A 10,250-nucleotide genomic window follows, 5' to 3' on the forward strand; every position below is an offset into this window, starting at 1 on the left:
TTCCCCTCTCCTCGCCCTTCCTTGTTTCAGTCGCTAATCGAGCTCTTCGTGAACAGACTGGACTCGGTTGAATCGGTTCTGCCGTACGAGTACGATGCGTAAGTACATCGCAGCCGCCTTCCAGAAGTGCTCGGAAAGCCCGTTGCCCTGTTCTGGGTGCAGCGATGCAGCTCCTGACACAGTGCCCGTGTCCCCTGTGAGCAGCGCTTTGGAGGTGGGGATGGAAGAGTAAATCCAGTGCTCGGCGGCAGGAAAGAAATACAAGAGGGTGGGAAGGATGAATGCCGGACCTGTCCCTCCTGACCCTCCTCTGGTTATCGTTAGAGATGAGGCTGCTGCGTTTCTAATGGGTGGGGGGGTTTTGGGCTGAATAGTAGACCGGGGTTTTTGAGCTGAATAGTAGACCTGGTGTTGGCTGTTTGAGACGTTTGGAAGTTCTTCCTGTTAGTCAAATCTAGCAAGACAGGAGCTTTATGTTCCTTGTTTCTAGCAGCTAAATGAAACGGAAAGATCACTGTTATTCTTCCATTCCACCAAAGCTCTGTATCTGTTTTATTTTTTTAATATTCTTGTCTGTGAAAACTTGTACCTGCTTTTGCAGATATTTATAGGCTTACAAAACAATGATCCACAGTTTTGGTGCCCCCACCATAAGAGGGACGTGGATCTGTTGGAGCGTGTTCAGAGGAGGCCACAAGGATGATCCAGGGGCTGGAGCACCTCTGCTCTGAGGACAGGCTGCGGGAACTGGGTTTGTTCAGTCTAGAAAAGAGAAGACTTCCGGGGGACCTAACAGCTGCCTTCCAGTACCTGAAGGGAACCTACGGGAAGGCTGGGGAGGGACTTTTTCCAAGAGTGTCCACTGATAGGACAAGGGGAAATGGGTTTAAGTTGAAGGAGAATAGATTTAGATTGGATCTTAGGAAGAAATTCTTCAGTACGAGGGCGGCAAGGCTTTGGAATAAATTACCCAGAGATGTTGTGGCTGGCCCCTCCCTCGAGGGGTTCAAGGCCACGTTGGACGGAGCCTGATCTAGTTGAGAGGTGTCCCTGCCTGTGACAAGGAGGTTGGATTAAATGATCTCTAAGATCCCTTCCAGCCTAGGCCATTCTAGGATTCTGTGATTTGCAGTCTTGCTATAGGGCATACAGAGAAGAGAAACTTGCAGGTGCTGTAGGTCTTATCCTGTGCAATGCAACATTAGCAGTAAGACTGGAGACCAGCTGGAGAAATGTTTGTTTGCATTAGGCCTTATGGAAGCCAGTGAATTTCAGACCGTTTATTGAGGAAAAGTAATGATTCACCAAAGATGACTGTTCTATTGTGTTTGGTTTGGGGTTTTTTTGTTTTATTTTTTTCATAACCTACTGCTACCTGTGTTTAAATAACAAAGATCCAGAATGGTTGTATTCTTAGTCCCATATTCAGCTCTTTCAGACTGTATGTAGTTGAAAAGAAGTCAGGAATCATGTTTGCCCATGTGGCATGTTAATATTAAAAGCATTTCCCTTCTTTGGAATGTGTTTCATGTTAAATACTATTTTTAAAGACTACTTTAAGAAAGGAGTACAGTGGGGTGTTTTGCAAAAGGAATGGACGGTCTGTAGCATAGTCTGTTTTTTTTCCTAATATGAAGCAATCTACTGTTTGTTTTCAAAAGGGTGCTTGGACTAAGGGTCATGCATATTGGTGAAGATACTTCAGCTGTAATATATCTTGGCTTAAATCTTATCAAAATGGAAATGTTTCTATATAATATTTGCAAAGGGACTAAAATATTTACAAATGGTGGCTGACCTGCCAAAAGAAGCATGAAAGCTGCCATGTTAAGGACATAGCTTAAGAAATTGTTTTAGGCTTATAATTACAGTTGTTTGTCAATTAAAAGGTAATATTTTCCACTTTTTTCCAGTTTTGACTTCTGTCAAGATAAGGAAGAGAAAAGACCATCGGAAAATCTTGGACAAGTGCTATTTGGGGAGAGAATAGCATCATCTCCTTATAAGGTCATTTCATCCCTTGAAATTGATCCTGTTTAAATTTGATAGCTGTCATTCTGATGGCTCTAATCCATAGACATAGCTGAAGATCTGATGATTGTGTGATTATTTTTTTAAATAGAAGATTTATAGCATTTATGTAATAAAACAAACCCCTTCCCTACCCCCACCCCAAAGGCATCTCACTTAAAATGTGTAAAATAAATGTATGGAAGTATTTGTGGATTAGGTATGTAATATTTTTCTTTTCTGCCTTGCGTCCCGCATTAGCAATGGCCAAGTGTAGCATCTCTAAAAAGCTGCATGCTTGACTGGGAAAATTATTAGCAGTAAAGATCTGGTCAAACACTGGCTCTTAACGCTCGAAAGCTGTGTGCTCTTCGAGTGCAGTTTCCAGACTGGGGTTAACTGGTGAAACTGAAAACTGGGCTATGTTTGTGCGTGAGGGTTGCTAGATAAAGCAAATCCCTGTGAGAAGAAGAGGCGGTGGAGTTTTGCCGCTCGGCCTTTAGGGACCTACTCACATCTTTTTGTAGGACTGTTAAGGAGGTGATACCTCGTTGCTTGGGTAGGTTGCTCCTAGAAGTCTCTTTTTGTTTGAAACTCTGAGCTAATGCGATTTTAATTCTTATAACTGACGGCCCTGAGAAGCTTTAAAATGTGTAGTATGATGGGTCGTTTGGGCTGCATAGCTTTTGAATAGATGAAGTGTTGTAACAGTTACTTGTTTGAAATGGCTGCACGTTGTAGTAATTAGAAAATGCTGTTATTAGCACTTGGGCATAGAATTTTCAGTCATGTTTTAAGTATGTTGCCTCACTAACAGGTAAATCCTACCTGGGTTAGAATGAAAGCTTGATACACAAATGTGAACACGTTTGTGTTAGGTGTCTGCAGGTGAAGCTTAGATGGTGTGCAACTTGTTGCATTTTTGGTAACCTTGTCTAATGACAACATTAGTTGTGGGGAAATGCAGCTAAAATCAACATGAAACATCTAAGCTTGAAACTTAGATGCTGTGTGACTTGTTGCATTTTCGGTAGCCTTGTCTAATAACTTAGTTGTCCTGCGGAAGTGCAGCTAAAATTAACGTGAAACCTCTCAAGGGTGTGGTTAAAAGTCTGGTTTAGCAGATGATGCAATTACATAAATAAAGCAAACTGGTAAAAGAAAAAAGCAGTATCTTTTCTACCGATTTTTAAATTTCAGTCCTAAAGGTTTATCTGGAGGTAGTTCATCTAGGCTCTTGAAGTGATTTTTAGCAATATAAAAGGGGTTTGCTGGTGCTGGGTATACGTAAATCTTGACATTTAAGTTAAAGCTGTTGTATGGGAAGTTCTGGCCTCAGATACTTTTATAGCAGGGAAATGAAGTGTCTCAAAAAAGTCAGCTTTAACTGAAAAAAGACTCTAAAAGATTTTTGAAGCAAAACTGAATTTACCCTTTTTGTGTGCATTTTGTAACAGTTCACTTTTAAAAAGCAAGAGACATGCAAGAGAGTTTGCACAAGATCATATGACCCAGGAAACAGTGCTGATAAAACCAAACTGGCTTTTTTGAAGAAAGGAATGCAGTTGAATTATCAACATCACTGGTGAGCTGAAATGTTTGCTTGAGATTGAGACTTTTTTTTTCTGCCTTTTTTTTTTTTTTTTAAATTATCTACATTTTGAGTGGTTGCTTTCTTCCTTCTGTGTGATAGTTATCCTCTACCCTGTGTCTTTTGAGCAGCTCTGGAAACTGTATGCATTACATGAATGCTAAATGTCAATATGAAATAAGGTGCATCCCTTTCTGAGGACATGTTCTTTGATGATTTCTGTCTAGGATTATCGATAATATGCCTGTAACGTGGTGCTATGATGTGGAAGATGGACAAAAATACTGTAATCCAGGATTTCCAATAGGATGTTTTGTTACTCCAGATGGTAGAGTTAAAGATGCTTGTGTTATAAATGTAAGTGGTGGAACTTTTTTTGTTTGTAGAGCAGCTGTAATTTGATTTATGGTTTTATTTTTAAGCTTTCTTTTCCTGTGAAGGGACAGATAACCCTGTAAACATGGCTGATGTTCAGAACGTGAGCGCTGATAAAGCTGGACGCTGATGCACTTGTCCAAAACAGTTCATATAGATCTCTTGACCCATATAGATAAAGCTGTAAAACAACTGTATTGGTGTCTAAAAGCCTTAGAAAATTAAGATTTTATTCTGAAATTTTGTGTGTACTCATCTTTGTACCTATTTATTCTTGGTTCGTGTCGTATTTGCATGCAAGACTTTCTTGTATCAATTTCAGATAGAAGCTGTCTAGTGAAGACCTAGAAACGAGCACTGTGTTGTAGTTGCAAAAGTATTGTCTAGCACAGTTTACAAGTTAAATGTGTCAGGTTTTTCCCAGGTGGATGGAAGATAACAAACACAAGTGCGACAGGGAAAGAATCATATTGACAACAATTTGAAATGTGTCAGTTATCCTGGGGGTTCTGTGGTGAACTAGTACAGTTACAGATGATAGTGTCACACAGTTTTATCCCTCCTGGGGTGAGGGACCATGTTCCTTGGTGAGGAGAGTGCTCTGCTCAGACGCTGCTCTGCCACTCGACTTAGGGCTTGTGTGCAGTGCGGTCAATTTATTTGTATTTAGCAGGTCTGGTGCTTCTTGAAAGTGCTGCATGTGTCATGTGTTCAATTTACTCCGCTGACAGTCACCTGCCAACTCGCTTACTCCTCAGGCTCCCTAGACTATTGAAAACAGCCTGTGAATTGAATAACCTGTTCCAGCTAGGTGTTTAATTTTATTACTTTGCATTTTGGGTTGTTTTTCTGGTAAATTAATACTGGTGTGTGTTGAGTTGGAAGCTCTCTGGTGCACAGAAAACAATTGTAGCAAAATCAGCAAGTTGGACAAAAAGGTTTTTTATGGAGAGGCCTTCGTACGTAGGCATCACTGGTTGAATTTCCTACAGAGTGCGTAGGGAGCTTGTACTGCATATCCATTAAGTACTGTGTAAATTGTGTGTACTAGCTGTGGTGAGGATGATCTACCAGTGTGGCTGTCACACCCAGCGTGGTTGGTAGTCTGTGAATTTTAATTGCACGAGAATGTTGCAGGGCCTAACGCTAGAGGGATGGTGGTTAACTGGGCAAATAAGAATGTAGCACCATGGGCATTGCTGTAACCTCTGGGCTGAGTGTGATCTTTTTTTAAAAGTATACCCAAATACCCGCTCCAACAGGCCTAATTATCTCCTTAAAAATGGAGGCAGGAGAGGGGTTATTGTCACACAATAGCACAGCTACGGTTCATCCTCGTGTTTGCTTCAACTGCTACTTTGGAAGTGGAGGAAATGGGTACCTAAAGATGAGGTTATGGTATGACACAGGTATGATTTTAGTCTTCTCCCAGTACGAGTCTTGATCGTAGTGGAAGAAGAGGAATCCAGATAAATTTAATGCCACCTTCATATTTTTTGGGAGGGGACAAGGGATGGAAGTTGTGTGGCAATTAGAAAATGGCCAATATACACAATAAATAAAGGATTTTTTTTTTTACTAGGAAACTCAGCTAGCAGTTGGTTGCCTTGACTCAAAATCAAAGGTTTTTAGACAATGACAGTGTTGAGGAGAAGACTCTAGTCAGCTTAATTCATTCTGTTTTTCCTCTGAGCTTTATGTAGTTCTTTGTAATTCTAGATGCTGAAAGGATAGGGGTAGCAGAGCAGAAGAGCCACTGAAGGGTGAAAGGTAATTTTCTGAAGCAGAACCTGATTTGTAAGCTCTGGTAGCTGGAATATCTAGCAGGAAGACTGGTCAAGGGGGAGAAACGGTGAATCTAAATTAATTGTACTTTGAATAAATACATCTTTAAACTTGCTTTGGCAGCTTTTTATAGTAAATACAAAAATGATGTCAAATACATTTAAATTTTACTAGTAACACAGATGTGGTGCTTTAGTTTGTGGGTTTGTGTTTGTATTTGTATAATACAATATGAATTATAGGAGAATATATAAGTATTTTATACAGGTGTATTCAGAAAAGAGTGAATGTTGGAGCGTTTCCCCTCCCTCCTTGACCCTTCATTGGACAGTATTGTCATTTTAAAGTTCTTGACTGCTTGCGCCCTCTCCTGTTGGAGAAGGTTCTCAATCTCATGATGATATTTTGTAGTCGGAGTTTAACAAGAAGAACACGTTCTACCTCTTCAACCACGTTGACATAACAATCATGTACCATAGCGGGAAGGATGAAAACTGGCCTGGCGCAAGATTGGTCATGGCAAGACTGAGGCCACAAAGGTAACTGTGCATTAAGCAAGTTCTAGTGTTAGGGGGTCCTAACAGCAGTTTACAAACTAAGAAATACTTGCTTTCTCATGTTTTCATTGATTTGCATCTGGATGTGTGTTACGTTCTTTAACAAGGCAGGTTTCCTCATACGCTAAGAAATGTTACCCAAGTGACAGTTTCCTGTGTCGTCTCTTACAGTTGCTGTGTTGCCTCCCAAATGTACTTCGTACAAATGTACTGTATTAGTACAGGTGCAATTTCCCTGGATAATGAGGTATAGGCGAAATATCAAGTTAATGCTGATATTCAGAACAATAGAAGATGACAACTAATTTCCTAAGACTAACTTATTTTCTCAAATAGTAGCTTCTTAGTTTCTGTGCTGGCTAGAGAGGAGATGCAGCAACTCGGAGGTCTGGAACAGACTGAAGCAATTACTTCAGCTTCTTGTCAGTCTGTTCATGCACAATTCTTAGCTATATCTGAAATTTTTATAAAATTTCAAAGTAGATGTCGAGGATTAGGGCTGGGCTGGCAGCAGCCAAACACTAACCGGTCCATCTGTGATACATTGCCAGTTACTCCAACACGACTGGGCTCTGATACTCTTTCTGCTCTCTGCGTGGTTGAGAGTGTATCGGATCTTTTGAGATCTTTTTGGTCTTTTTTTTTTTTGGTCTTTTTTTTTTTTTGATCTTTTTTTTTTTTGATCTTTTTGAGAGTCTTGAAGGATTGGAAAAATAAACTGTATATAAATATATACAAAACTGAACTCGGGATTGGAATCAACGGCAGAAAATGAGATGGAGTCATCCTCGGATACTGGCCATTGAAGAGGCTTTAACCCCCATGATCCCTCAGCTTTATGCTGAAAGTGACATATGGAATGGAATACTTTTGTTGGTCACCTGTCCTGTCTGTTTCTCATTGGAGATGTAGCCTTTTGCTTCCTTGTGACCCCTCCTCCCCCTCCTCAAATGTGTTACAGGAGATCCAGCAGTGACCTTGGTTATTATTACAGGAGCAAGTATCAGCAAGAGCCTTTCTGCAACCCAATCCCTGGCAGTAACCGTAAACATCAGGCGTTATCACTTCTAGTAGCATGCACTGCTACAAAATGTGCTGTTGACTTCAGAAAGTGCAGCCTCTTAGAAGAGATTGAGCTGAAAAGTACAATCGTTGAACAAAATTGGTTCTGTTTAGCTCACACCAGGAAAGTAGGTTGCTTTTTTTAGCTAAACTCTTCCCTCTTTGCTACAGAGGTTAAGTACATTCTTAAATTATGCTATTACAGTTTCTCAAGTTGTAACAGTCGTGTATGGTACAACATGACCTGAGTATACTTGTTTTTTTCCGTTGCAGTACTACAGTGTGAATTATTTTAGTGAATTATACTTGTTTATTCCTTACATTTGCGTCTGCTCTGAGATGGTGGCAAGAAGATCCTACCAACCTTCTCTGGTTTTGATTAATGCTTTATCAGTTGCGTCCTGAACGGTTAACAGTGAAAATTTGTCTTTTCACCAGTAACGCAGACCACAAGGGGGCACCGTTACTTTGCACATAACCTTGGTTTTGTCATTCTCTGACCTGGCGTTTTGTTTGCTGCTTTGCTTCAACCTTGTAAGCTTTCCTGATGTTTGTGGTTGGAGCGCTGTAGGCCTTTCATGAAAGTTTATGTTATCTTGTGGCTTGACTTAGTTGTCGACATGTAATAATGCACCTAAGGTAGAATTGTTTGCCTAAATTGAGTAAATACAACTTGCCGGAGAGGGAACCTATTTTCTGCTGTTGGAGGAGGTTTGCAGGAGTGAATGCAATTGAACGTTAAGGTTTCTTTGACTTTGTGCTTCTACAGCCACAGTACTTCTAAGGTAGGGCAGAGAAGGGTTTGCATATTGGGGCTTTAGGATGTAGAGTGTTGTTCTGAGTTGATCTGTAGTTTTCAGGGTACACAGGAGTGATGAGAGGTAAATTAGACCATCTGTATAGGAATAGGAAAAGGAAGGGTTCCCACTGTCGTTTCTTTTGCCCCAGTGTCAAAAATAGCAGTAATAAAAATATAAAAAGATACTCTCAAATGCACCAAAATGAAATAAACACCCTTCTCCCTGTGAAATTTGAGGGAAGGTAGGAACCTGTGGGAGACCACTAAGAAATTCTCTGTCTTCCTTACTGATGAAAACACACTGAGGTTAAGTCCCTCACCAGTAATGCAGTCTAGTTAAAAAGGGGGTGTGATGGCAGAAACAGATGTTTTGTGTTAAAACTTCCCATCTTACCAGGTAAAGATCTCCACGCTACTTAGTCCGGTTAACCAAGCAGCATTTTAGCTTAGGAGTGAGACTTTCATTCTGTGGCAGAAAAGTGCTACGGGTGAAACCACATCTCAGGAGAGGTCTGGGGTTCTCATCTTGCACGTGCCTAGCAACCAGCTTTAGCTGTAATGTTCTCAAATGCCTGGAAGTGTGAATAGGTATTGACTGAACGTAGGGTAGTGATCCGAGATCTAAATCCCTGGGATGCTTTCTGTGGAGTTTGTGTCTCTCACCACTAGTGCTTGTGAGAACTAATGCTCAGCTCTGGCGTGGCTTTAAGGCTGTTACAAGAATTCTGGATAATGACACCTAATTATATACATGATTTTATTTTTCTTGTATTATCTGTAGCTACAAGCATAAATATTAATGTAAATATATCTAAATGTAACCTAAATATATCTAAATATACTATATAAGGTCTTTGTTAGTGGAATAAAGAAGCAGATTCTCAAAGAAGTCAAATAGGTAGTACAAAATTATATACACGGCTCTTTTTTAATAATTAAAACTTATTTTCATTATCATAGAAAAGAATTTGTGAAATTCATCTGGTAAAGCATATGCAATTTTGTTTAACTTTTTTTTTTCTCTTAGCTACAAACATACAGATGAGAACAACTTAAGTTGTGAAGGTCCACCTATGGAGATTCCTGGAGAATTCACCAATAAACTGAATTTGATCTACACTTACTCTGTGACATTTGAAGTAAGTATTGAATCTGTTATGTGAATATGTAATTCCCCAGAAGAGTGAAATCAAAACAACTGGATAATTTGCCAATAGCTATAATTGGATTAAAGCAGCGTAAGTTCTGTTCTTGTGAAACAGTTTTCCCCAAGCCTGTTATTTTTTCAGTAGTATAGCTTAAGTGACACTTGGAATGTATAAAGAAAGACTTTATTTTTGCCTTGTATTCTTAATAGTCAGATAGTAGATTGAGTAACTGCAAGCATTGTCTCCCTTGAAGCCTCTCTTGAGGCTGAGTTCAGTCAGGGTACTGACCGTCTCACGTTGAAGAAATATTTATATTATAATTGGAGATGCTTGTGTGTTAGATGTTGATTTTAGTGTATTAGAAACCTAATTTTGCTAGTGAAGTTGCAGGTTTTGTCTCATTTTGTATTGCTTTTATGTCCTTCTTTTTTTTTTGAGTTGGTGGCAAGTTATCATTTAGAATTAATACTCTAATGCTTACTCATACTGTAATGCTTTATTTCAACCTATTACAGCTTTGGAGGAAATTAGGCTTTCTTGCAGCTGGGTATTTACCTCCAGCATGGGAAGTGAGCGTCCTGTGGTGGGGAGAATAATTTGTTTCATGCTAATTCAAATCTTGGTACTTTGGTTCCAGTCTGTCCTGAAAGCGTGGCTGTTTTTCTGATGTAAGACACCAATCTTACGGGGTTTTGCGCGAGACCACCAGCTTATTTTGTATCGGCAGCCGTCTTGGGGCAACAGCTTTCGTTCTCAGATTGCATTTGATTTGAACCTTGAGGTACAAGGCTCGAGATCCTGTTACTTTTCTCTTGAGGCACCCAGTCCTCCTTGGTTTTACTACACGGTTGAGCCTCCTGTCTGTTAACATCTGTGGTTATTGTTGTGTAGAACTGCAGTGGCCGCTCTGGCGTGCGCGAGCC

General features: G+C 40.1%; 1 protein-coding gene across 1 annotated transcript in view; it reads left to right on the top strand.

The window, feature by feature from the left end:
• Positions 1–24: 24 nt before the first annotated feature.
• Positions 25–10,250, top strand: part of LOC104273862 (transmembrane 9 superfamily member 2-like) — a gene marked incomplete at its 5' end in the record, with an annotated part of 32,830 nt that continues 22,604 nt past the window's right edge. The window contains 6 exons of the mRNA XM_009869318.1: positions 25–98; positions 1,914–2,007; positions 3,468–3,595; positions 3,829–3,958; positions 6,173–6,300; positions 9,207–9,318. Coding sequence (XP_009867620.1) covers positions 25–98; positions 1,914–2,007; positions 3,468–3,595; positions 3,829–3,958; positions 6,173–6,300; positions 9,207–9,318 — 666 coding nt within the window. The remainder of the gene's footprint in view (positions 99–1,913; positions 2,008–3,467; positions 3,596–3,828; positions 3,959–6,172; positions 6,301–9,206; positions 9,319–10,250) is intronic.

Source organism: Apaloderma vittatum, unplaced genomic scaffold, assembly GCF_000703405.1.
Source record: "Apaloderma vittatum isolate BGI_N311 unplaced genomic scaffold, ASM70340v1 scaffold20925, whole genome shotgun sequence".
In the NCBI taxonomy this organism is placed as follows: Eukaryota; Metazoa; Chordata; class Aves; order Trogoniformes; family Trogonidae; genus Apaloderma; species Apaloderma vittatum.